Raw genomic sequence first — 25,945 nt, 5'->3', positions numbered from 1 at the left:
CATGACTTACCATACTTTCCTAAGCCATAATTTTATTCCTTAATCTTCATAGAAAAAGAGGCAGTGGGGGAAAACTTTCTATTAAAATAGCATGAGCAGCCTGGAGGTGAATCCAGGAATAAGAAATTGTCTACTCCAAGTAGTGTTGCTGGAGGCTGACCATGTGTAGGCATGGAAAGAGACCCACAGGCAAAGAGGTCTCAATAAGAAGAGCAGGGAAAACATGAATGATCACAAGGATCAACCATCAAAGCAGGATGTAAGAGTAATTATGTAGAACTTGAATTCTTCAAAGAATTATCAACCCCTATTGGAGGGTCTTACATTGGTGTTATACAGTGAATCTTTATATAATTTTTTTACACAATAGATCAATATTTGTTGAACAGCTGTATAAATGAACAAGTGGATGAGTAAATGATTTAGAATTTTAAGTCTTAAAATGAGTTAAATTTATCCTGTAACTATATAATCAAGCCCTCATTTCCTGGCAAAATTGTACTAAAAGAGATGTCCACTGCAGAACACAAGCAAGATGGACTTTTGGATGATGACTGGGGAGATAAGTGATCCAGCTATTTCAACATGAGAATAAACCAGTGTATTCTGTAAGAGGCTTAAATTGAGGCTATTCACAATTATTCATATGACATTTAAAAAAAAAACACCTGTGACGTGATTAGTGATTAATGTAAACAGTATTTTAGGGGGAGAAAATTAGTTTGTTGTGCTGAAGGTTAGAGACATTGCATACCTTTTAACAGTACAAAGATTAATAGTGGGCTTATGGAGGATATTATGTATTTATAAAACAGACTCAAATGAAGCATCACCTTATATGTTACTGGGTGGACCTGAAAATTAGAGATGTACTTTTATGTTAAAACATTCAGCAATTGAAGTTTCTTTCTTTTTAACCTACTAGAATACATCAGACTTTTGAATTTTAAATTATATCTGAAACATGTAAGCTGGTGGAAAGGAAGAAACTGAACCAAGAGAAAGGAGAATTTGAGTGGCTTTGATTTGCTGGAAAACAAAAGTGAGGAAAGGGAAGTTAGCAAATGCCAAAGGGAAATATTCTAATTATTATCAGTGAAGAATATGAAGAAAAATTCCACGCACCCTATTCTGCAACTCATTTTTTGTAAAATTGGGTAAACCTCAGTCTTTGTAAAATTGTTTAAACTCAGTCTTTGTAGAAAAATTCTGGGAAAATTTAATGCAGATTAGCTACTCTTTCTAAAAATCTAAATGTGAGTAAAAAGGATGTTTAAATCTATGACATTTTATAGAGCTCTAATCCACTGTGCATCCAAACTTTTCTGAAATTAAGTTTTTAAAACTTATAAGAGGGAATATTGTATACCATAAACTGCATTTGAATAGTCTACACCTTACAATGAAGTTTATTCCTATAGATTCTCTGTCTATTGTATGACACGATTGGACATTAAAAGTCCAAACTGCCAACATAGAGTTCATAGTGTCAAAATTCTCACCCATACTCTATAGCTAATGATCCCCTTTGCCTTGCAGGGTAGCATCACTTGTACTCATCTGAATACCTACTTCCCCCAGGCAGACTGTCTCTGTCAAAGATGCACAGCTTATATCCAAATTCATTCTCCAAAACTCCACGGAGGGTCAGCAATACAAATTCTTCTTCTTCAGCATTCCTTGCATAGGATACATAAATATCATATTCCTTCCCATCTAGAAAAAAGAACATGGATCCAATAAAAATTAGGAAAGTTTTCTTAAATCAAACTTTTTCAAATTAGACATTCTCATTTTTTACAAGTACGAATTATCTGACAAATTTCAGTGTGATTTTTCAGGTAAAATGGCTATTTTAAGGTGTAATTACAAGTTTCATCTGATGTGTCTTCTACTCTCCTCTTACTGAGTTCAGTTTCTATGGTGGACAATCAATGAGGCTTGGCTCATTCAATAATGAGTTAATAGAACCAGGAAGTAAATAGTCAATCATAGGTGCTGGCAATTAATACCATGCAGAATATGTCTACTGTACTATTATGTCACTCACTAATATGTTAGGATTATAAATTCAGCAAACCTTTTAGAAATGGTCTAATTATACTTGAAAATAACTGTAATTAAAAATATATGTAGATTCAATAAACCAACCTTTCCCAATGTTACCTAATTATAAAAATCATCTCATTAAAAACATTAGGATCTGTGACCCCGCCACAAACCTACTGTCACCAGGAAATTACACATTAGAACAGTACTGCTTTAGCTTCAACGAGTACATGAACAACTTAGGAATACTGTTAAAATATAGATTCTAATTCAGAGTAAGGGTTTGGTTTAAGACACTGCTTTCAATAACTTCCCATGTGATTCTGATGCTTCTGGTGCATGAATCAGCCCTGAGTACAGAGTGTGGACCTGCACTACCAAGGACAGTAGCCACAACCAAAGCAGATATTGAGCACTTGAAATGAAGCTGGTCTGAACTGAGATACACTATAAGGGTAAGATTCAATACATACTGAAGTTTGAAGATTTTTAGTACCTAAAATATCTCTATTAACTTAATATTAATTACAAGCTAAAATGTTAATATTTTGAACACCTTAAGTTAAAAAGATACATTATTAAAATCTTCACTTTCCTTTTCCTAATATGACAACTAAAAAATGTCAATGACATTTGTGACTTGAATTATAGTTCTATGTGGACAGTGCCAATCTAGACTATGTTCCATACTGAAAAACTAATAATATGTTTTAGAAAAAGTAGTAAGGGCTGAAACAAAAGGTAGTCTGATTTAATGTTCCAGGAAAATCTAGATATTATCGAGCCAACATGTTTTGTAAAGATGACACTAGAAGAGATTTACATCAAACTCCCATTACTCACCTAAAATGGTTTCGTCTGTTCCAAAATGGGCTCGGTAAAATAGGACCATCTCCAGCCAGTAAACATGGTAAACAACAATGAGAATCACCACGAGCAGGACTGTGACTCCAAAACCACAGGCCAGTTCCACTGTGTATCTTGGAGCAATCACTGGAGTAAACAACAAAGAAACAATTGATGTTACATGGTGATCAGAGCAACCCATCATCCTGCAAATAGTTGGATAAGCCAAGCAGCTGAGCCAGGCACCTGATTGTGTGTGTGTATGACAAGCAGAGATAATATGGTAGGGGTCAGCCACTATATTTTAATACTAGATGTGCAATATTTCGCTTTTTGTTTCCAGTTATTGGCATAGAATGCATTTTTAACCATTAGATGATTCCAATAGACTGATGATATACAAATTAAAACAGAATCTTTGCATTGGGAAGGATTTAGAAGGTCATCTAATTCAATTTACAATTGGATGCCTGACTCTCCTCAAAAATATTTTTGAAAATGTATTTTTATTTATTTTTAGAGAGAGAGAGAGGAAGGGAGAGGGGCAGAGAGATAGCAACATCTATGAGAGAGAAACATTGATAGGCTGCCTCCTACACGCCCCCTATTGGGGATCGAGCCCATAACAAGGAATTTGAACTAGTAACCTCTTGGTTCATGAGTTGATGCTCAACCACTGAGCCACACCAGCCAGGCTCAAAAATATTTTTGGAAAGTGCAATTCCATCCTCTGCTTTTTCCTTCTCTTGGGATAAAAATATTTAGTACTATCTGGATCAGCCCATGATACTGGTAGAGTTTTAATTGTTGGAGCAGTTAAATGGAACAAAATCTTGATGTGTTTCCTTCCATTTGTCTTAATTTTATCTTCTTGTCCAATGCCATATGGAAGAAATTTAATTCCCTCTCCTTTATATTTGGAAATAGGCCTCAAAAATTTTATTTTCATTGGGCAGAAACAGGGTATCCACCAAATGCTCAGTCAGTGTGTGTGTGGCTCTGAAAGTATCTCTTAGGTCTACAGTTCTAGGATACACAGTCCAAAGACTGACTTGCAATATCGACATATGGGCAGATTTTTTAAAAATATATTTTTTATTGATTTCAGAGAGGGAGAGGGAGAGAGAGATAGAAACATCAATGATGAGAGAGAATCATTGATTGGCTGTCTCCTGCATGCCCCCTACTGGGGATCGAGCCTGCAACCTGGGCATGTGCCCTTGACTGGAATCAAACCTGGGACCCTTCAGTACACAGGCCAATGCTCTATCCACTGAGCCAAGCCAGCTAGGACAGGACAGATTTTATTATATTGCAATTTGTGTACAAGCTTGCTTTTCCACTCTCTCCCAGTCCCCACTAAACTACATATTTATAGTCATCTAGGAACAACTTTACAATAGTGTTGTACAAAGATCTCTGGAATTTGGAGTCAAGTAGCCTCAATAATTCCAGCTGTGAACAAAATTCTAGTATATCTTGTCTCAACAAACATCACTTAAAATGTTTAATTGCTCAAAGATGAGTGACCTCACCATCCTGCTTAATAAACCTCTCCTTCACAGCTGGATTTATTGAGGCTCCCTGACTCCAAATTCCAGATATCTTTGCACAACACTACTGGAAGTTCAATTAGTGGTCATATACTAGTGGAAAGGTCTCTTTTAAAATAGGTATCTTATCTTAAGGGGAAATGGAAAGCAGCCTGGAACTCAGCCTAAAGTTCTCTAATTAAAGGGCAAGTCATAGTTTTAAGTTCATTATCCTAAACTCAGCATACTAATCTTGTGGCAGGTATAGCCTGGGACTCAGCAGTGCAGAATTATTATAGAGTTCGCTTGTATGCGTTCCATGAATGCTATGTCAGTGCAGTTGTTGAGAATTTACTAAGTTCAATTTGGATAGCTGGCATGAAAATTGCTGTGTCCTAGGTATTTCTGAGTACATGTTATGTTAACAGCACACCGGGGTAATTCCCACTGTCATCTTCATTATTTGCCCAGTTATTTTGGCTGCCTCTGGGTCGACATTTTATAATAGGAAGAAGAAAACAAAAGAGGTCAGTGGATGCAGTTACCTGAAACGGGTTTTTTCAAACATTAATAGATATCGACCCTGGCTGGGTAGCTCAGTTGGTTAGAGTGTTGTCTGGATATTCCAAGGTTGAGGGTTCAATTCCAGGTCAGGGTCCATACAAGAATTAACCAATGAATACACAAATAAGTGGAAAAACAAGTCCATGTTTCTCTTTCTCTTCCTCTCTCTCTCTCTCTCTCTCTCTCTCTCTCTCTCTCTCTCTCTCTCTTTCTCAAATCAATAATTAAAAAAAATTAAATATCAATAGATACCTTGCTTAATGATCAAGAGTTCAAGTACCCTCATACATTTCCCTCTGCTATCTTCACTTTGTTACTGCCTATTTTATTTCTAGTAGGGCCTTTTAATTTTACTTTGTATCATACAATTACATGTGCTGTATGTACAGATTGTATTTTGTAGGGTCATTTGATGATATTAGGAAGTTCTTAATGCTATTTAACTAACTGGATTCTTAAAATAAATAATCCACAGCCTAAATTACTAAGTGGATTAAATCACATGCAGAAAGTGTTCTAAAAAAGTTTCCCCTAAAGCTTTGCTGGCTTGCAGGGCCGGGTGATCCTCAGCCCACATTTCCTGTCTGCCCCAGATGTACTGTTTGATGCTTTGGCATAAAGATTTTACTCTGATGCAATCCCAGACTAAACGGTTTCCAATTAGGAAGGGGTGATGCATTTTGATCAGATTGGGCTCTGAAAATGCCTCTCTCTTTGGTCTCACTCATAATCCATTTCAAGATGTCACCAAATTTAGCCACTTGCTCTGCTGTTACTCCCTGGATCAGCATTCCCTCTATCCCTTTTGCATTTCTACAGTAAAAACTAGCTCCAAAGCCTAAATTTTTAGCTAACTACCCTTGGTGAAACCAGTCCAACATAACAACTCTAGTCTTTTTTCCTATTCCAGGTTATGGGTCTACACACTTGTTTGTCCTTGGAAACCTAGGCTACTCTCATCATCTTCATTATCATAGTTGGAACCTTGCTGTCCCCTTGAGTCTCCCAACCAAAATGCCAGCTGCTTGGACTACCAAGTATTCCCTCCCTATTCTTAACTAAATTGCTTCGACTTCTCAAGACTTTTGGAGCTGCAGCGATGATCATTTTCCTGAATTACAAAGAGAATGCTTTATTTAAATGATAGTAACCCAGAAACCTATGACTGAATGGCCCTGCGGACCTGATTTGTTTACTACCATAGCGCATTACAACTTGCACATTCTGGACCTCTTCTTATCTTAGAGGAGTAATTGGTACTGGAGTAGCCTTCTCTCCATCAAATCCAAAATAACTGGTAGAACAGGAGTGTGACCTGAGAGAGAAAGGGCACACAAAAGGTGAGCCCCACACTCACCCTGGCTAATAACCTCAAGGCACTTTTTGGACTGCGGCACAGAAGGGGGAAAACAGAAGTACATTAGTTATGCTGAGCTGAGGCAACGGGAAGTAGAGTTCAGGACTGTTGAACATGTAGGCCTGGGTCCTGAAGGAAAGAAAACTGTGTAGAAACGGAGCTTTAGAAATCCATAAGCTTTTGAAAAAATACAAAGTTTTGCATATTAAGGGTGACTCCTTCCCAAGGTCAGACAAAGAATAGCTACCAGTGAAGGGAAAATGATCAGGGAAGATACAGGTACTAGAGAGCTGGGAACTGAACAATTCTAGGAGCACATGCAAGGGTGGGACATATTTGAGTTAAAATCACTCAGGTATTAAGTAGAAATCTCAGTTAGGTTAATAGGTCCAATCCTGCCTCTGAGAAAAGGCTATTTTAGATCTACTCTAGCAATATAAGCAAGATGCTTCAGAAAATAAGCAAGCTGTTATATAAGTAAATTAACCAACTACTAGAACAAAACACAAATTCAGACACTCAATAATGTAATATGTATAATGTCCAACATACATTTAAAAATAATCTAGGCAGAATAAAAAGCAAAAAAATAAAAAAGACCCATAATTAGAAAAAAATAGCCAATATAAACAGAACCAGAGTTGATAAAGCTGATGGAACTAGCAGATAAATGCCTCAAGATTAGTATTGTAACAATAGAGGTGATGAGCACAGAGGGAGTTATTGCAGCCTCCCCACCTCTCCTAAAAGGCTAGACCCTGGGGCCCCCCTGGCTTGCCTGCCTGCTGTGGCCACCAAGGAAGCAACTTTTGATGACACAGTGGAAGAACGTGTCAATAAAATGTACAAACTATGGAAAAAGAACACTATTTGCTAAAGACCCATGCCTGGAGTGGCCCAGCCTAACTGCAGAGTGGCTTCCAGATGTAACCAGATCAGAAGGGAAAAATTTCAGCATCCAGCAGCTTGTCTAGGGACACACAGCTTGGACAAACAAAACCACCTTGTGATAGCCAGTGTGCAGCTCCCTAACGATGATGCTCAGTTTGATGCTTCAACCTATAATAGTGAGAAAGGATAACTTGGAGGTTTGGGCTCTATAAGTGTAAAAGTTGAAATAAAAATCAAGATCAACCATGAAGAAGGAATAAAAGGGCATGTTATATGCCCCAGAAATCTTGCACCATTGCAACAAAGACTCCATACAATGATGTTCTTGACTATACAAAATGGCCTTTTAAACCAGTTCCTTCTGGAGAGTGCAACCCAGACATGTGTCTCCGTGGACATCAGAAGGAAGGCTATGGCTTTCTTGAAATGCAAATTTCAGTGGGCACTCACTTAGATGACCACAGCACCTGCTTGTGGGACATCAGTGCTGTACCAAAGGAAGGAAAAGTCGTGGATGTGAAGACCACCTTTACAGGTTATGCAGCAGTAGATGTTTCCTGGCATCTGCTCCATGAGTCTCTGGGTCAGTTGCTGATGATCAGAAACTTATGATCTGGGATATTCGTCCAAACAATACTTTCAAATCAAGCCACTCAGTTGATGCTCACACTGCTGAAGTGAACTGCCTTTCTTTCAGTCCGTATAGTGAGTTCATTCTTGCCACCAGGATCGGCTGATAAGACTATTGCCTTGTGGGATCTGATAAATCTAAAACTTAAGTTGTATTTTTTTTTAACCACATAAGAATGAAATATTCCAGGTTCAGCGGTCACCTCACAAGGAGACTATTTTGGCTTCCGGAGATACTGATCACGGACTGAATGGGTTTAAATAAAGTTGGAGAGGAACAATCTCCAGAAGATGCAGAAGATGGGCCACTGGAGTTGTTGTTTACATGGTGGTCACACTGCTGAGATAGCTGATTTCTCCTGGAATGCCAATGAACTTTGGGTGATTGTTCTGTCAGAAGCCACTATCATGCAAGTGCAGCAAAGAGCAGAGAACACTTATAATGATGAGGACCCTCAAGGACGCATGGATCTAGGACAGTGGTCTTAGATACATCTGCCTTTCTTGTGATTTTAGACTCTCCCTTTTTTTTCGCTCAATCCTGAGATTGATTTAGCATTGGTTTTGAGACACAGGCTTTGGTCAGCTATCCCTCTATAATAGTTACCATCAATAAGGCTATTAGCCCAAACTGAGGGTGTTTTCTAAATATTAACTTGGGGGACTTGATTCAGCAAAGCCACAGACTTATATTTAAATTTTCTTGAGGTATTTTTTAGTAACAAAGATCGAAAGGAGCCACCAAAACGGGAATATTGTGTGTGGTTATTTTATTTCATTTTCTTATCCTATAACCCCAAGTTTTTCAGATTTGTTTAAGTAAAGCCTAGAAGTGAGTGAGGAATAAAGTGAGGTAGGTTTCTGAGCCATGAAGTATAAGTACTGCAAGATGTTGTTTTTCTTCAGAAATTAGGGGAGATTGAAGTCATATAAATTCTGACTCTGAAATCTTCACACTTGTATTTCCAGGATGCACATGTTCCTGTGTAGACCACTCTCCTCTCAGTTTTGTGAGTTAAATCAAAACTGCCTGATTATTTTTCCCCACACATTTTGGTTATTAGTGTAATTCTTGAGCTACTTTAATGTTACTTGTTTCCTTTCTATAAAATTAAAAAAAAAAAAGCCTTGGGACCACCAAGTTGTAAAGATATATGTTCTCACTTGACAGGTACACTGTCCAATTGTGTTTGCTTGTTTGTTTGTTTTTTGTTTGTTTTGTTTTGTTTTGTTTTCAGCAGTTAGTCCTTGACCACTAGTTTGATACCATATCTGTTTTGGGTGACCTGTTTCACCAGCAGGCCTATGACTAATTCTCTATGACTAATTGTATAAGTAATTATAATGGAATAAATTGGTTTTCTACATAAAAAATAAATACAAAATGAGTATTATAAATATTCTTGTTGATTTTTTATCCCTACCCAAGGATATGTTTATTGATTTTAGAGAGAGAAGAAGGGAGATAGATAGATAGAGAAACACCAATGTGAGAGAGAAACATTGATCAGTGGCCTTCTGTATGCACCCTGACCAGTAATCAAACCCACAACTTATGTATGTGCCCTGGCTAGGAATCCAACCCACAACATTTTGGTGTACAGGATGACACTGCAACAAACTGAGCCACTGGGACAGGTTTCTATTTTTCAAAAGACCATGAACATTATAAGAGCCATTAGGAAATATCAAAATAGATGTTTTGATAAAGAAATGAAAATTCAAAAACTAAAAAATGATATTTTCAAATTAAAAATGCTGATTAGACATTAGAAATAAATGACCAGTGAACACTAGAAACTATCCTAAATGAAATACAGAGGGAAAGAATGATGAAATAAAAAATAATGAGAACCTCAGTGATTAGTGGGACATCAAATGTGAGCGTTCTATCCTAAGTTTAATCGCAGTACTAGAAAGAAAGCTCAGAATGAATGAATGAAAGGATGAGCAAAACATTTACCCTTTGTGACAACATGGATGGACCTGGAGAACATTATGCTAAGTGAAATAAGCCAGTTAGAGAAAGACAAGTAACATATGATTTCACTTATATGTGGAATTTAATGAACAAACTAAACAAGTAGGCTAACATATTTGGTGTGTGTGTGGGCGGGTGGGTTGGGGAAGGTATTCTGGAGGTGGAGGGATTGAGCAAAAAGGGAAAAAAAAGGAGAGAAAGAACTCATGAACATGGTGCTTGTGGGAGGAGGAAAGTGGGTGGAGGTGGAAGAGGGTATGGGGGGATAAGTGGTGATGGGAAAGGAAATAAATAAATTAAAATAAAGGGAAAAAAAGAAAACAGCTTAACTTCTTTTTAAATTAAATTAAAAAATGTACTCACCAAACCGAGAAATTTAAAGAACCCTAAGTAAGATACATACAAATAGAAATACCTCAGGGATATAATAATGTAATTTTGAAAATCAATGAAGAATAGAAAATCTGTTCTATTGGATGCAGTTATCACTTCACATTCCTGAGACCATTCATACTAAACCATCTAGCACACACTTCTGTGAAAGGGGAGCTACTCAACTAGCTCTGCTGGATAGGCTTCTGCATAACTCCTAGATTCAATATTATTTTAATTGATTGCATTGATCTTATCCAGCTGACAATACATTATTAATTTATGCTAACCTCCATAATTGTTTCTCAAAACACAAGTCCCACAAAATCTTCCATGCTTAGGGAATCTGGAGTCAAATATATTTGAAAATAAATCCTTCCTACTATTTCCAACCCCCTGCAGATATTCATACCAAATAGTAGTATGCTAAAGATGCTAAGGAGCCCTGAACTAAAGTAATTTGATCAATTTTGTTTAACTTATACTTTAATGATACTGACTTGACTATATAAGCCTTTGTCAAATAATACCTATGAAAATCTGTGGAAATAATAAGAGCTAACATTTATTATGAATTTAATGTACGTGTATATATGCCAGTAACTGTGCTCAGTACTTAAAAGCAACCTTATGAGGTAGTGGTATTATTTTGCCTACTCTAAATATAAAGACATTGAAGCTCAGAGAGGTGAAGTGTCTCTTCCAAAGCCACAGAGTTGGGATGCATAAAAACCATTATCTGAACATAGGCCATCTGAGTCTAGAGTCTTAGGGTGTTCTTAGGAAGAAACTTTGAGAAACGCTCTCAAACATATGGTTGAGTATTTTCTCTTTACATTGACTTCTGAGTAACAGAGGCAATAATTAACCAGAACCAACCTACTAAAACTCCTTAAGAGGGATATACACTTTCAACCTTCGCTCTTTAATTTCAAAATTGTAATAAAAATGTTATAGTGAAACTTTTTTTCCACCAGCTTTATAAAAGGCTTAAAATGAAACAATTTTGAATTAACTTTTTTTAAACTTTTGTTGTAAATATTATGGGCACTAACAAGGGGATCCGAAATAATTCTGAATGACTTGTTTGCAGGTGTGATAAATCATCATTATCTGCCTCCAGATTATTGAAAAACATTCTTGAAGGTATTAATTGTCTGTTATTATGAAAGAACCAAAAATAAACATGTTCTGTTTCAGGAGCAACAGCTCACACAAGAAAGCTTCATAATTTTTCATTTATTGTAGAAAAATATAGTATATCAACATAGAAATCACTTTACATCATTTTAAGTCATAATTTAAATAATTTTGTGTTAGCAATTGTGGCTAATGGTATATTATAATCTCACTTTTGAATACTGATACATAGTGTTTAAAGTGATCATTTTAAAATTATATTTCCGATATTAAATATTTTACATTTCACTTTACTTGCATACAATTACTAATAGATGGTTGCTACTTATGTTTCATTATTATAGCTAATGCTTAAAATATTGATTGGGGCCATAATTCTTTGTGTTATTTATTCATGAAAAATTCCAAAAACACTAAGTCATAGAATATGATCATTTTTATGACTCTTGAACTCTGCCAGCAATGATTTTTAAAAGGGTTTTTACAATTCACTAACAACATGTGGCTCTTTTATTATATCTTTGGTAGCCTTAAATATTTCCTTTATTTTTCATTTTCATAATTATATAGATAGGAAATTATGCCTCATTATCATAAGCATGGATTTTTTTTAGCCACATTCAGGCATTAATTACTGAAATTATTCTGAATATATTTACATAGATGGAAATTTCCCTCAAGATTTTTCATTCAACTTTGATTCATGACTATGTGGTAGATGTTGTGGTAAGTGCTGGTGCCCAGGTTTTCAATTTCTTCTCCTTTCCTTAGTCACCAAAACGTTACGTCAGAGTTCCCAGATTCCTCCGCTGAGGGCATGCATCCATTACCTTTCTGTTTCACCTTGGCTGGCTGCTCAACCTCCCCTTTGCCATTTCTAGCATGGCAAACATAGTTGCGTTTGAGATCTTCAGCACTAACTTTCTTGATGCTCAGAGTCATAGTTCTTGTTTCATCTTCCAGAACAGCCACACTCACACTGGAAAGAGGGGAAAGAAAATTAGAGCATTAGTGAGACTCAAGGGCCTTGTGCTGTGTGTAAATCAGTCAAGAAGACAACAGAGAGCCACTAGGTGAAGGCAGATAGAATGGCCATAAACTGCATTGCCTTGGAATCCAATGGTTGCAAAAGCTTCTGGATTATAGTACTATTCCTTACCATCTATACTAGACACATTCCCAACACCTAGATCAACTCCCAGTGTTGGCATCACACTATAGATGTAGCTCTAACTCTTTCAAAGCAAAATGTCTCCTTCCCTAAAACTTCCAAGGCAGAATGCTATCTATATTGGCTTAGAGAGAAGCTTCTGATGCTAGACCCATTTGGGTTTTGATCCAGGCTTTGCCACTTATTGGCTGAATCCTTTTGGCAGAGTAACTAATTTCTCCATGTTTTGAGGTGGTCATTTGTAAAAGAGGAAAGTGGCAATGCTTACACAGTGCATTAGATTCATTAAGTTAAGAAATCTGAGGGTTGAGTATATTAATGTGCAAGTATTAGAACAATACTTAATAAATATTCATATTATTCATATAGGCTATTATGATCCCTCGGTAATAACTTATGCATTTCATGGATCACCAAAGCTTTGATTTTTAATCCAAGCAGACTATTTCAGTCAAAATGCCAAAATCTCCTGGTTAAATCATCTATACTAATAAAAGGGTAATATGCTAATTAGACCGGATAGACTGGACGTCTTCCGTACGTCATTCTGGACATCCTTCCTGACAAAGCCAGGCCTGGGTGGCACAGCCCGGGGTCCTGGGTGCCTGAGGCTGGCTGGAGGAGGGAAGCCTGGGTCATGGGTGCAGGAGCCAAGGCAGAGGTGGTTAGGGGTGATCAGACAGGCAAGCAAGCAGTTAGGGGTGATCAGGCAGGAAGGCAGAGTGGTTAGGGGTGATCAGCCAGGCAGAGAGGTTAGGGGAAATCAGCAGGCAGGCGAGTGGTTAGGAGCCAGCAGTCCCAGATTGCAAGAGGGATGTCCGACTGCCGGTTTAGGACCAATCCAGCAGGGGCAGTCGGACATCCCCTGAGGGAACCTGGATCGTGAGAGGGTGAAGGAGCATGAAATTCGTGCATGGTGGGGGGTGTCCCTCAGCCCAGATTTCACCCTATTCAATCTGGGACATCCCTCTCACAATCCAGGACTGCTGGCTCCCAACCACTCATCTGCCTGCCTGCTTGATTGCCCCTAACTGCTTCTGCCTGCCAGCCTGACCACCACTAACCACTCCCCTGCCAGCCTGATAGATGCCTAACTGCTCCCCTTCCAGCCCGATTGCGTCCGACTGCCCTCTCTTGCCGGCTTGGTCACCCCTAACTGCTCTCCCCTGCTGGCCTGGTCACCCCTAACTGCCCTCTCCTGCCAGCCTGGTCACCCCCAACTGCCCTCCCCTGCCAGCCTGGTCATCCCCAACTGTCCTCCGCTGCAGGCCTGGTCACCCCAACTGCCCTCCTCTGCCGGCCATCTTGTGGTGGCCATCTGTGTGTTGGAGTGATGGTCAATTTGCCTATTACCTCTTTATTATATAGGAGATATACACACACACACACACACACACACACACACACACACATATATATATATATATATACACACACATATACACATATACATATGAATGAAACTAATGAGTAAGTAAACCTTGTGAGCATAAATATATTTAAATCTAAGCAAGTCAGAGATCAAGTATTTTGGGTCTAAAACCAAGATTTAAAATCCCTTTGAACTACTTTTTCAAAAAGTAAAAAAAAAAAAAGTTATTAAAACTGACCAATAGCCAGGTTCTCCTTCTGAAAACATTTAGTGTCAGTCATGGGAACTTGGTTAAAAACTATAGTGGGTTTAGCCCAAGTTTAATGCACTGCTCAACTGTATACAGTGAGCTGTGTTTTAATAGCAGCAAGGAGGAACATCATGACTTTCATTATTATTCAATCATTATGACAAAAGCACAATCCTCAGAATTCCTCAGGTGATCAGTAATTCTCCCTCTATACTTCTAGCCACGCCTTTCATCCATTCCTTCTGCCAACACTGCTCCCATCTCAGCAAGCTCCTTCAGCACCTTTAAATGTGTTCTGCTGCTCTCACCACCAGGCATTTGCACATGATGTTTTTTTTTTTTACCAGGAACATTCTTTAGATGTCTTTACCTAGTTTATTTCTACTCATTTTTCAAGTATTTTTTTAGGTACGGTGAGATCTGAGAAGCATTACCTAATCCCCCAAAATGGATTGGACTCCCCAACTCAATCTTCCCATACCATGTCATACCTCCCAGCTGCTGCATGTATCAGATTAAAGTATTGAACTTTCTGCTCTATCATTGTTACTCCTATAGAATCTACTCAGGTACCTGAGGCAATGAAAGCATTTTATAATATCTGTACAAAGTCTAAGTTTACTACTAGGAAAAAAAAAGATATTTTGAATTCTAGAAGTTTTAGTAGCTGAAGATCTAGTTACACATTGGTGATAAGGCTTATGGTCTTAGAACTACTTTGTCTGTAGTTGGTTTGCTACTAATTTTTATTCAGTGTTGCAGTGAACCAATTGCTCTCTTGTAGTTGTATACTTCATTATGGTGGGATCCTTTGTCTTCAAAGACCCATATTTTCCTCCTTGCCAACCCAACTCCCTTTTTAAAAAGTCATTTTATTTTGAAACACAGTGACCCAGCATGTTATTTTAAGAGTGAAGTATATATTGCCACCCCATCTACTTTAAAACTAAAATCTAGAGATCATGAATGTATTGAGTCAATATGGAAAAAATCACTATCAATGATAAATGTGACATATGTGTTATGTGAATTAAGAAAGAGAACAAGAAAGAGAGAAATACATGCTTACTGCAAGACTAGAAATGAACACAATGATCTCAGGCACAAATGCTTACAGGCCCAAACTCCAGACTTGAGAAAGAGAACAGGGCCACAATGGCAGGATTCTATCTCTCTATAATCTTATATTGTGACCTTTTCACTCATATAGGATATGCTACTTTCAAGTAGGTATCATAAATGTGTGATCATCAGATGGCTCCTGGGCTTCCAATTACAAGTCCAGGAATCCTGTCTTGGGATGCAGCGAAAATCTTTCTGATTTTTGTTAGTGAGGCAAAAATTAGAATTTTTATTTTCACTGATTAGTACACAGCAGAGTGCATTAGTCAGGGACAGCCTTAGTCACCCCCTTGCCTCCTCCACCAGTGATACCTTTCATCAACAGTTACGTCAATAGTGGTGTCATCTGTCTTTTTCCCATCAATGGTCCACCAGACCTCATTGCGAGAGTCCTTCAGATAAGTGAAAAAGACTTTACAGGGAATGAGCAGCTCCTCTCCTAAAACAAATAAACAAGTTAACCCTTTAGTTTGTAACCTTCGCATGGCTATATTGGTTCTACTCTGACTAATCAGAAGCTACAAATGTTACATGTATCTATAACCCTACTTCTCACTAATTCTCTAGTGGGCTACCAATAGGTGATGTACCATACTTCACTGCAAAATAAACAAACCAAGAAAAGAAGCAAAGCAGCTTTTATAAAATTATGAGAATGGCCATCTTTTAATACAATCTACGTATATTTTAAAATGTATTTGTTCAAAAAGGCTCTGATAACATCCTTCTTAGCCCTAACCCTCTATGGACTACTCTCCTTTGTTAAATCACTCAGAAGCAAAGGATGACTAAGAAAAGGTTCTCCAGATCTTTGGTCCTTGGCCCAGAGGCGATGGGATGGTGCCGAAGCTGAGAGGACTGTCTGGACAGGCCTCACCGGGACATGCTTCAGTTATCCTGGGGCAGCCAGTAAGTCTGAAGACAATTTACATATAGAAATTCTACATTATACTTCTGAGATGGAATATGAGGTTGGGGGATTTCTAGGCAGAAATGGTAATAGAAGTAATAATAATAAAAATAATAATAAGCAGCACACTCACTGAGAATTTTTTATAATTTCCTAGGCTAAATAGTTTTACTTATTAATGTTATCATTAAATTTTAACAAACTACTAGGAGGCATTTTTTATTTATTTTAATTAAGTAATTAATTAATTTTCCAGAGGGCAGCATACACTACTTTTAGCTATCAACCAGGCCCCCTCAGGGCCCAATTCCCAGAGCTCCAACCCCACCCCCCCCCTTCCTGAGCAGAGGGGCCTTAGTGTTGGAGTTGGCCTGGAAAAATGGACAGGGGATGCTTCTTGAATTCTCTCAGGCCTCCCCCACCCCCCTTGGCACCCAGGGGATATCCTGGAGGTAGGCAGCCTTCAGGTGAGTTGATGGCAGCCTGAGACCAAGCCCTTGGCTCTCTCAGGTTTTTAGGGATACCCAGGTAGCTGTAGCCGCTGTGGGTGGGGTTGGGTCCCGGACTGCAGGAGGCCCCTAGCAGGTGGCAAACTTGCACTGGATGCACTTGTACCAGAGCAGTTCCTGCCCACTGACGGAGGGCTCCAGGCAGGCAGTGGCTTGCAGCAGGTCCTCCACGGTGAGCAGCAGTGCTGAGCTCCTGGGCTCCAGCCCTTTAGGAGGCATTTTTAAAGTGCATGTTTTACAGATGTGAAAACTGAAGCTTCAACATGTCAAATGCCATGCCTCGATCAAATTGTTAATAAGTAGCAGACCAGAATTTGACCTAGAATGACCTTCTATTCCTAGATGCCCAGGACAGTTCTGTGGTATGCTTGCTTTCCTAGTTATTAATACCAACTACTTTCACTATCAAAAGGTGTTCAGGTTGAAATGATAAATTATATTGTCATCCTGATTTGAACCCAGGTTTATCTCCCTTAGTGCTCATACTCCGTCCTCTCTTCCAATGTGTGGTTTTATGCCTTCCTCTCCAGTTTTCTATCAATATAGTATAGAAGATAAAGTGACATTGGATTCAGGCATGCTTTTGCAACCATAATGTGATGAGTATATGGAATATATCTAGGTGATTAATAAGTGTTTACCCCGATTGCAGGAAGAATGTTTATATTACTACATAAAGCCAGTACTAAATCAAGAAAATTTGGTCCATTTGGGCTGTGTTCTTTGTGTTTTTACAAGGCACACCACTACTTGAAACCTGATCTTAATATGGGGGGGTACTGTTGTTCTCTACCTATGTTGGTCACTGCCTCTATTAACTTTAGTACGTTTTAAACAAATGTTCTTTTATCACTCTCACTGGGTGTTTGTTTTGAATTTTCGTAAAAGATACAATTCAGAAAATGTTAAAAATTTTCTGCAGTTTCCAGCTTACCTGTGGGAGGCTCTGAGTCAGAATAATAATAAATAAATCATACCTTATTTGATCAGTTACAAGTGATATTTCCCTGGAATGAAAAAAATCTGAAAACTAAAAAGAGACCCAGATGACCACAGCAAATATTCCGTAGTGTTCTGAATCAGGACTTACTGGTTGTATCAGATGTTACCTATTATATCCCCAGTCCTGACTCCAAGCTTTAACCCTGCCACTTTGTAGTGGAACAGAAGCTTGAAGGAAGCTTGTGCTCATGCTGCAGGCATGGCAAACCAAAACCCTATGCAAGCTCCAGTTTACATCAAAGAGAAATCCCTCCTCGGGTGGGGTGGGGGGGGGACCTGCCTGCAGAGGAAGAAGACAGCAGCAGCTGCTGAGAGAGAAGCAGAGAACCCCTGAGCTCCTCATGAGATCCAGGAGGTAGCTAATGCACGGAGCTACCGTGATTTCTGACAACATCAATTCCAATGCCTGTGGTTTTTTGTTTGTTTGGTTGGTTATTTTTGTTTTGTTTTGTTTTGTTTTGTTACAATAGCCCTCTCTTCTCTTGTGTTAACTTCTGTGGCATTTTATTCCTTATAATTAAGATAATCTAACTGAAATTCAGAGTCCACAGCTGTAATTACCTGGTTCTTTCTCATAGACCACAAGATCATTGGGTAAGTGGATCTGGGGGGGCAATGCAGAGTATGGAGAGCCTGTGAGAGAGCAAAGAACAATGGGAGATGATGTTAAGTCATGAAGTCTTTATCCCTGTTAACCTACTTCAAAAATATTATCTTCTGTGAAGCCTTGCCCAACCTTCTGGCATGGTTTGTCAATTCTTCTTGAGAAGAATTGCAGTCAATAAGTCTGAAGACAATTTACACGTAGAAATTCTACATTATGCATCTGAGACGGAATATATTCACTATAGAGTGGATTATAACATTTTAGTCATACAAAACAAAACAAAGAAACAAACATAATACGTTGATTATCCTCCATATTTCAGAATAGAATGCTTAACCAGTGTTTTCACTTTCCAAAGCTTACATGAGATATAGTCTTGTCAGACTACATCATAATTAATTGCTCTCCTGTTTTGCTCAATTGTTTCTTTTCTACATATTTCTCTTCAACATTCCCAGAGTGTCTAGTATAAGACCTAATTAATTATTAATGAATGAATGAGTATATGGAAAATCCAAAATCACAATGATGAGTCCAGCCCCTAAGGGTACCTGATGTCCAGTTATCAGTTAAAGGTTCATTCATAGGATCAATGCTCTTTATAGCATTCAGTATTCCTAAATTGAATGAAAAATATCCTGAAGGAGATTTATATTGTATTATTTAAGAGTAGAGGCTTCAAAGATTTTATGACCAATAGGTGTTCTAATCCCAACTTGGTCATTTACTAACCACATGACCGTTTTTTAATAAATCTTCGAAAAGCTAATTTTCCTCATCTCTAAAATGAGAGTAATTAAACTCATTTTACAGGTTCATTATAAGAATTAAATTAAGTTAAATTATCTTAATTTGGGGGGTATTGTTGTGCTGCATATTAATTAAGTGATGCATATTAAAGCACCCACTGCATTTAAATATATATATTAGGAACAACTGCCAACATGAATAGAAGGTTAGATTATTCATTTGACTTTTAAAGTCCATTCTTGTTAGGCTCCAAATTTAGTCTGATTTTTCTTCTGAATTAGTTCCCAACTCAGCACTATTCAGAATGTAAGCAGAGAAAGAAAGTGGTTACAAAAGTGTTTTATTTGAATTTTATTTGCACTACGTTAAATTTGTTTTAAAGAAATACATAAGCTGAATCTGGTGTCAGACTGGTAGGAAAAGCCTTAAACAAAAAGTAAAAAACCTGGGCTTTAGAATCACTTCTTCTACCAATGCACTGAGCGTCTCTAAGTAAGCAGGTTGCTTTCTGTTGTTGGGCCTCAATGTTTCCATCTATTAAAAGATAGGATTTTCATCCCCCCCCCCAAAAAAAAAATGTGCAAATACCTTATACCAATGATTTACAGAAATTAAAAAAAGATAATAAATTGCCTTTTTCTTTAAAAAAAATGGGGTTTCATAAAATCTCACTCTGATATTCTCTAATTTTAATACAGTGGACACAGTGGTATTTAGGGTTCTGCTCTAAATACCACACATCCTGACACTGGTTCTCTTGGTTGTGGGTTTCACAGGAGTCTGTAGACATTGTCCGGTCACTTCCCCAGTTTCCCATCCCCTCTTCTTTCAGTTCAAACCAGTGGTTGAACACTGCATGCAAATTCCTTGAGCATTAACTGCAACAGCAGTACATAGAAATTCATAGTTTATTTCATTCTATTAAAACAGATTGTGGACAATGATATTAATTACTCTTCATTCTATTCAGTCTCCACGGTTTGCCTGTATATTATGTCTAATATTCTCAGCTATCCTGAATGGTAGGTAATCTAAGTCCCAGAGTACAGATGAGGAGACTGAGACTTTGAGCAAAATCATGTTGCTCTTCAATGGCAGTAGCATAGTTTGGACACAGATCTGTCTGGTATTCCTTTCACTGCCTTTACTTCACTTATTCACATAGTCACTCAATAGACCAATAGTTACCAAATGCCCACTACGTATGTGGAAATGCTAGAGGCTCTGGGGAGAGTGCAATAAACAAACAAGCAAAAAAAAAAAAAATAAGCTCTTTTTTTCTCAAAGATTTTATACACTTGTTTTTAATAAACTATTAACAGGAAAAAAACCAAGATTATTTCATTTTTATCCTGCACACATAATGCAAATCATGCTTACCTACCACCTTTACAGCCAGAGTCCTGGTGAGATTGAATGCACGCCCATTTTCTGGATATGTAACAACGCATGTGTAATTTCCATTATTTGAAAACAAGGCTAAGAGAAAACTCAAGTTCATGCCTTCAGGTACCACATTATGAAAGTCCTGTACTTTTTGACATTCCTATAAGAAGTAAAAGAAAAGATGTTTTCTATTTAGATACATGCATAGAAAACATACAAGCACATGCACATAGGTAATTTTGCACAAAATATACAAATATCTTTGCTGGCTGCACCTTTTACTAAGCTATTCTGCTCAACTATTTGACAATGTTCCTACAAAGATTAAGTTCCATTATCTTTTCTGCAAAAGAAAATTAAAGTTCTGAACTGAGATATAAATTCAAGAGCACCAGCTTCCTGTCTCAGCATCCAGTATTTGGATTCTGGGAATCTCATATTAACAGTGAAGCAAGGTTAAAGTATTGAAAAACAACGAAGGTAACTTAACTGTTTGCTCTACTATTTAAAAGAACACACAATTATTTTTCATTTTTTCTACATTTCTTCACTGTTTATATTAACTCAGGAATCCAGTCACTCTTCTTGAAAACTAGGCTTAATTTAGATGTCTGATTTTGGCATTCTTGATCACTCTGTTGCAGCACTATATTGGTCATGTACAAAAATTTTGGTATTTTTCTTCTATTTTTCCTATGTGCTGAAATTGAGTACTACAGACTCCAGATCTAAAAACAAAATGTATTTTTTATGAGTCTTACCAATAATTCAGCCCAACCGGCATGGTTCAGTGCTTGAGCATTGACCTATGAACCGGGAGATCATGTTTCGATTCCAGATTAGGGTACATGCTGGGATTGCGGGCTCCATCCCCTGTGTGGGACATGCAGCTGATCAATGATTCTCTCTCATTATTGGTTGTTTCTATCCCTCTCTCCCTCTCCCTTCCTCTCTGAAATCAATAAAAATATACATTAAAAAATAATTCAAATATGACAAAAAGGATTAAATATCTCTAAGTTCCCTTAGATCTTTAAAATTATGTGAGTCTGTTACTGGCTTGTATTATCAACTTCCTATATTCACATACTTAACTTTAATTCTCATACACTTAAGGTTTTCTTGCTTCAATTCCTGGAGCATGTGTTTTGAAATATGACAGTTACACAAAGTGGTACATTTTGTAATTCTTTGTAACAGGAAATATGTCTTTTAAGAATAGCACTAAAAAGATGATTCATGTGGGTTTTCATCACAAGGAAGCTGATATATGCTCAGTTAAGTGATTTTCTAAATACAATTTATCCTGTTTTGATAAAAGTGCTTCTAGACACTTGTCACATCAGCCAATGGTTTCAATACTCTTAGGTTATCACAAAGTATAAGGCCACAAGGACTGTATTCATAATGAATTTATGTCAGATTTGGTTTAAATCAAGTTTAGACTATCATTAGAATTCTATTTGAGTTTTGTGATACCTTCTATTTAAACAATTCAAAGCTATTTCTCTGATTTGTTAGCTTTTCTTAAATCCTGGTTAAGTAGACAAATCAGACTAAATATGTTATAGTTTTACAAGTAGAAAAAAATGAGATAGAAAAATAAAGAGATATTCCAGATAACACAGTGCAGAGCTAAAACTCAGTTTTTTAGATAGCTCAGTAAAGATCTTTAACTAACTTCTTATTTATTATTATTATTATTATTACTAGAGGATGGTGCATGAAAATTCTGCACTGGGGTGGGGGTGGGGGTCCCACTGCAGGCTCGATCCCCAGTAGGGGTCGGGCTGGAGGCAGCTGATCAATGATTATCTCATTGATGTTTCCATCTCTCTATTCCTCTCCCTTCCACTCTGAAATCAATAAAAAAATATATTAAAAAAATAAAAAATAATCCTATATAATCCTATCTAATAATAGAGAAACATGGTAATTAACCATAACTTTGCTACCCTTCCCATTGGCTAATCAGCGAGATATGCAAATTAACTGCCAGCCAAGATGGCGGCCGGCAGCCAGGCAGCTGAAGTGAACAGGAGACTTGCTTGCTCCAGTGATGGAGGAAGCCAAGGTTCCCCACCTGCTGCCGCCGGCCTCTGAGCTTGCACTCTAAGAAACAATGTTGCACTTATAGAACCTAAACAAACCCCAGAAACCTGCTTTCAGCAGTCAGAGATGGAGTGAGCAGGACCACAACACTGTTACAATTATAGAACCCAAACAAACGCAGATACCTGCTTTCAGCAGCAGAGGTCTCAGAGCTGGAGCCGAGCCTCAGAGCTAAAGCTGGCTCTCAGTTCCAGTGACAGCCATAGAAGGTAAATAAATCCCAGAATTAAAAAAAAAAAAAGAAAAAAATGAGAGGTTGGGAACTTCAGTCACCCGCCAGCCAGAAAACGGCCCTCAGCCCCTCACCCAGACTGGCCAGGCACCCCAGTGGGGACCCCCACCCTGAAGGGGGTATGACCAGCTGCAAACAGCCATCATCCCCTCATCCAGGCTGGCCAGGCACCCAAGTGGGACCCCCACCCTGATCCGGGACACCCTTCAGGGCAAACCAGCCAGCCCCCACCCGTGCACCAGGCCTCTATCCTATATAGTAAAAGGGTAATATGAAAACTGACCCTAACAGCAGAAAGACTGGGAATGACTGGTCACTATGACACACACTGACCACCAGGGGGCAGGCTCTCAATGCAGGAGCTGCCCTCCAGTGGGCAGGTCGCTTTCACATGGGAGGAGCTCTGCTCAGCCACAAGCCAGGCTGATGGCTGCCAGTACAGCAGGGGTGGTGGGAGCCTCTCCTGCCTCCTCAGCAGTGCTAAGGATGTCCAACTGCAGTTTAGGCCTGCTCCCCGCTGGCAAGTGGACATCCCCCAAGGGCTGCCAGGCTGCCAGAGGGATGTCTGATTGCCATCTTAGGCCCCTGGGGAGCAGGCCTAAGCCAGCAGGTGGTCATCCCCGGAGGGGTCTCAGACTGTGAGACGGCACAGGCTGGGCTGAGGGACCCCCCTCCCCCCGCCCCGCCGAGTGCACAAATTTTTGTGCACTGGGCCTCTAGTCTATATAATAAAGAGCCAGGGTCATAATGACCGTTACCACTTAAGGCTCAACCAGACTGGAAGTCAGTGCTGGGTTGCTGTGGTGACCCAGCACTGACTGGGGCCGATGCAGGCACCCCGACCCAGCATGTGCCCTTGGCCAGAATCGAACCTGGGACCCTTCAGTCCACAGGCCGATGTTCTATCCATTGAGCCAAAGCTTTAACTAGCTTCTTAACTAAGAATAAACACCTCTGCTCAGCAGTTAGTTGAGGCTGGAAAAATTATACTGAGACATACAGTTACACATACCACATCATCTCGTCTGGGGTGACCTTTATTAATAAGATCATATAGCTTTGAAGTGTATATTTCCATGATATATGATCTGTATATTGAATTGTGTATCCACCACCCATAGTCAAGTTATCTTTAATCACCAAATATTTGGCCCCCATAACTAGTTTTAACCAAAAGAAATTAAAAAGTCTATTTCAAAGCTATCAGACCTATATAGCATGCAAGAAAAGGAAATGAAGGAAATATTTTACATTCTGAGCTTTGTGGTGGGGGTGGCTTTAGGGCACTGTTGAACCATTAACTTTGGCCTGTAGTGTGTGATGAGCTCTCTCTGTTTCTTATAAGCAGATATATCTCTAGGCCCTTCAGCACATAGACCTGAGACACATGGAATATTTTAAACATAATAAACTATTCCTGAAAATGAAGCCTGAAAATTATCTTATAATTTCAAAATCATTTATTTGGAATCAGAAAAAATTGGAACACAGATCTGGATACCAAAAGAATAAAAAAAAAACATTTCCAAATGCAAGAAATCACTTAACAGTAAGTGGATTTCCACTATGAAGCAAACACTTGTCTGACTAGAAGACAAATTATCCATTTAGTTGATCCATGAGTTCCTCATTCTGAATTCAAAAGAGAAGTTAAGCAGGAGAGCAACATTTCAATGGCATAATGGTAGTTATGGCAACCTATCATGACAAATAGGTAAAGAGCGAGAGGAAATACATCATGTGGTGAGATGTGGGGTGTGATTAGGGGGATGTCTTGACTAACTAAGGACGAGTATGTCCATCCCATACCAGTGGTCGGCAAACTCATTAGTCAACAGAGCCAAATATCAACAGTACAACGATTGAAATTTCTTTTGAGAGCCAAACTTTTTAAACTTAAACTATATAGGTAGGTACATTGTTATTAACTTAATTAGGGTATTCCTAAGGCTTAGGAAGAGCCACACTCAAGGGGCCAAAGAGCCGCATGTGGTTCTCGAGCCACAGTTTGCCAACCACAGCCATACACCATTCAAGAACTGTGTGAGGGCACGGAAAATGAAAAGGACACAACTCCTAATCTATAGGTATGTATAGTCTCGTGGTGAAATGCAACAAATACTATGAAAGGCATATCAGGGCCAGGGAAGATCAAATGGGGGTAGATCAAACAGAAAACATTCATAAAAACTTCACAGAGAAGAAAGATTTGAGCTCAATCTTAAAGGATAAGTAGAATATTAACAGATTTTAACTAGGAGGGGAGACATGGGGGAGCGGCAATGGAGGCACAGGAAAAAGTTGTAACTTTCCTGAACTCTAATAGCATTTTGCTTTCTGTGTCAGAACTTAACTAACTTTATATTATTTTTTATGTTGTAGATTTTTTTCAATTGCAGTTTATATTCAATATTATTTCTGTTAGTTTCAGGTGCACAGCCTAGTGGTAAAACCATCAAATACTTTACAAAGTGCTCCCCCAACCCCAGTATTTTCAGCACCCACCTGGCACCATGCATAGTTATTACAATACAGTGGAGCCTTGACTTACGAGTGTCCTGACTAACAAATTTTTCGAGATATGAACCATCTCTTGGCCGATTTTTTGCTTTGAGTTGCGAGCTAAAATTCGGGTTACGAGCCAGCTTCAGATACCCTACCACTAGTTGGCGCAGCGAATGTCACAGTGAAGCCACAACATCAGCCCAGCATCACATGTCTCACTCGTTCACTTTTTGATTTGACATACAAGTAATTTGAGTTACGAGCTCCATCAGGGAACGAATTAAACTCATAAGTCAAGGCCCCACTATATTATTAACTATATTTCCTATGCTGTACTTTATACTTAACTAACTTTATTACAATAAACTTTTGTCATGTTTGTCTCTTCCTCTAGAAAATTTACACCTGTGAGGGCAAGAGGTGAGGGTGAATGAGTACTGTACTTCATGGCTGGCAGCTGGCAAAATACTTGACACATGGTAAATGCTCAGTGCATTTGTGCTGCCTGATCAAAAATATGAATGAGAGAAGCAAAGACAGAAGACACAGAGTTGACAGCTCATGCAGTATGATAACAAGAAGATGACTATTCAAAATATAAGATGTGATATATGAGTGAGTTGTAGGATGGAGGGAGGAGTGAGAGTAAGGATAT

At 38.5% G+C, this 25,945-nt stretch overlaps 1 protein-coding gene and 1 pseudogene across 7 annotated transcripts in view; one reads left to right on the top strand and one right to left on the bottom strand.

Moving 5' to 3' along the window:
• IL1RAP (interleukin 1 receptor accessory protein) overlaps positions 1 to 25,945 on the bottom strand; it is a 162,969-nt gene that overhangs the window by 9,301 nt on the left and 127,723 nt on the right. For 4 of the 7 annotated variants that reach the window (XM_059687380.1, XM_059687382.1, XM_059687383.1 and 1 more), the window contains 6 exons: positions 20,436 to 20,601; positions 18,260 to 18,331; positions 15,590 to 15,716; positions 12,193 to 12,341; positions 2,893 to 3,042; positions 1,573 to 1,716 (listed from right to left, as the gene is read on the bottom strand). In XM_059687380.1, coding sequence (XP_059543363.1) covers positions 1,573 to 1,716; positions 2,893 to 3,042; positions 12,193 to 12,341; positions 15,590 to 15,716; positions 18,260 to 18,331; positions 20,436 to 20,601 — 808 coding nt within the window. Of the gene's footprint in view, positions 1 to 10; positions 1,030 to 1,572; positions 1,717 to 2,892; positions 3,043 to 12,192; positions 12,342 to 15,589; positions 15,717 to 18,259; positions 18,332 to 20,435; positions 20,602 to 21,202; positions 21,435 to 25,945 lie in introns of those variants that run through there. The other 3 variants (XR_009451831.1, XM_059687385.1, XM_059687381.1) reach the window with 3 other exon arrangements.
• Positions 4,738 to 8,358, top strand: LOC132231836 (histone-binding protein RBBP4-like; annotated as a pseudogene).

The sequence above is a fragment of the Myotis daubentonii genome, chromosome 3, assembly GCF_963259705.1.
Source record: "Myotis daubentonii chromosome 3, mMyoDau2.1, whole genome shotgun sequence".
Classification (NCBI taxonomy): domain Eukaryota; kingdom Metazoa; phylum Chordata; class Mammalia; order Chiroptera; family Vespertilionidae; genus Myotis; species Myotis daubentonii.
This window is presented reverse-complemented; position numbering and strand designations above follow the sequence as displayed.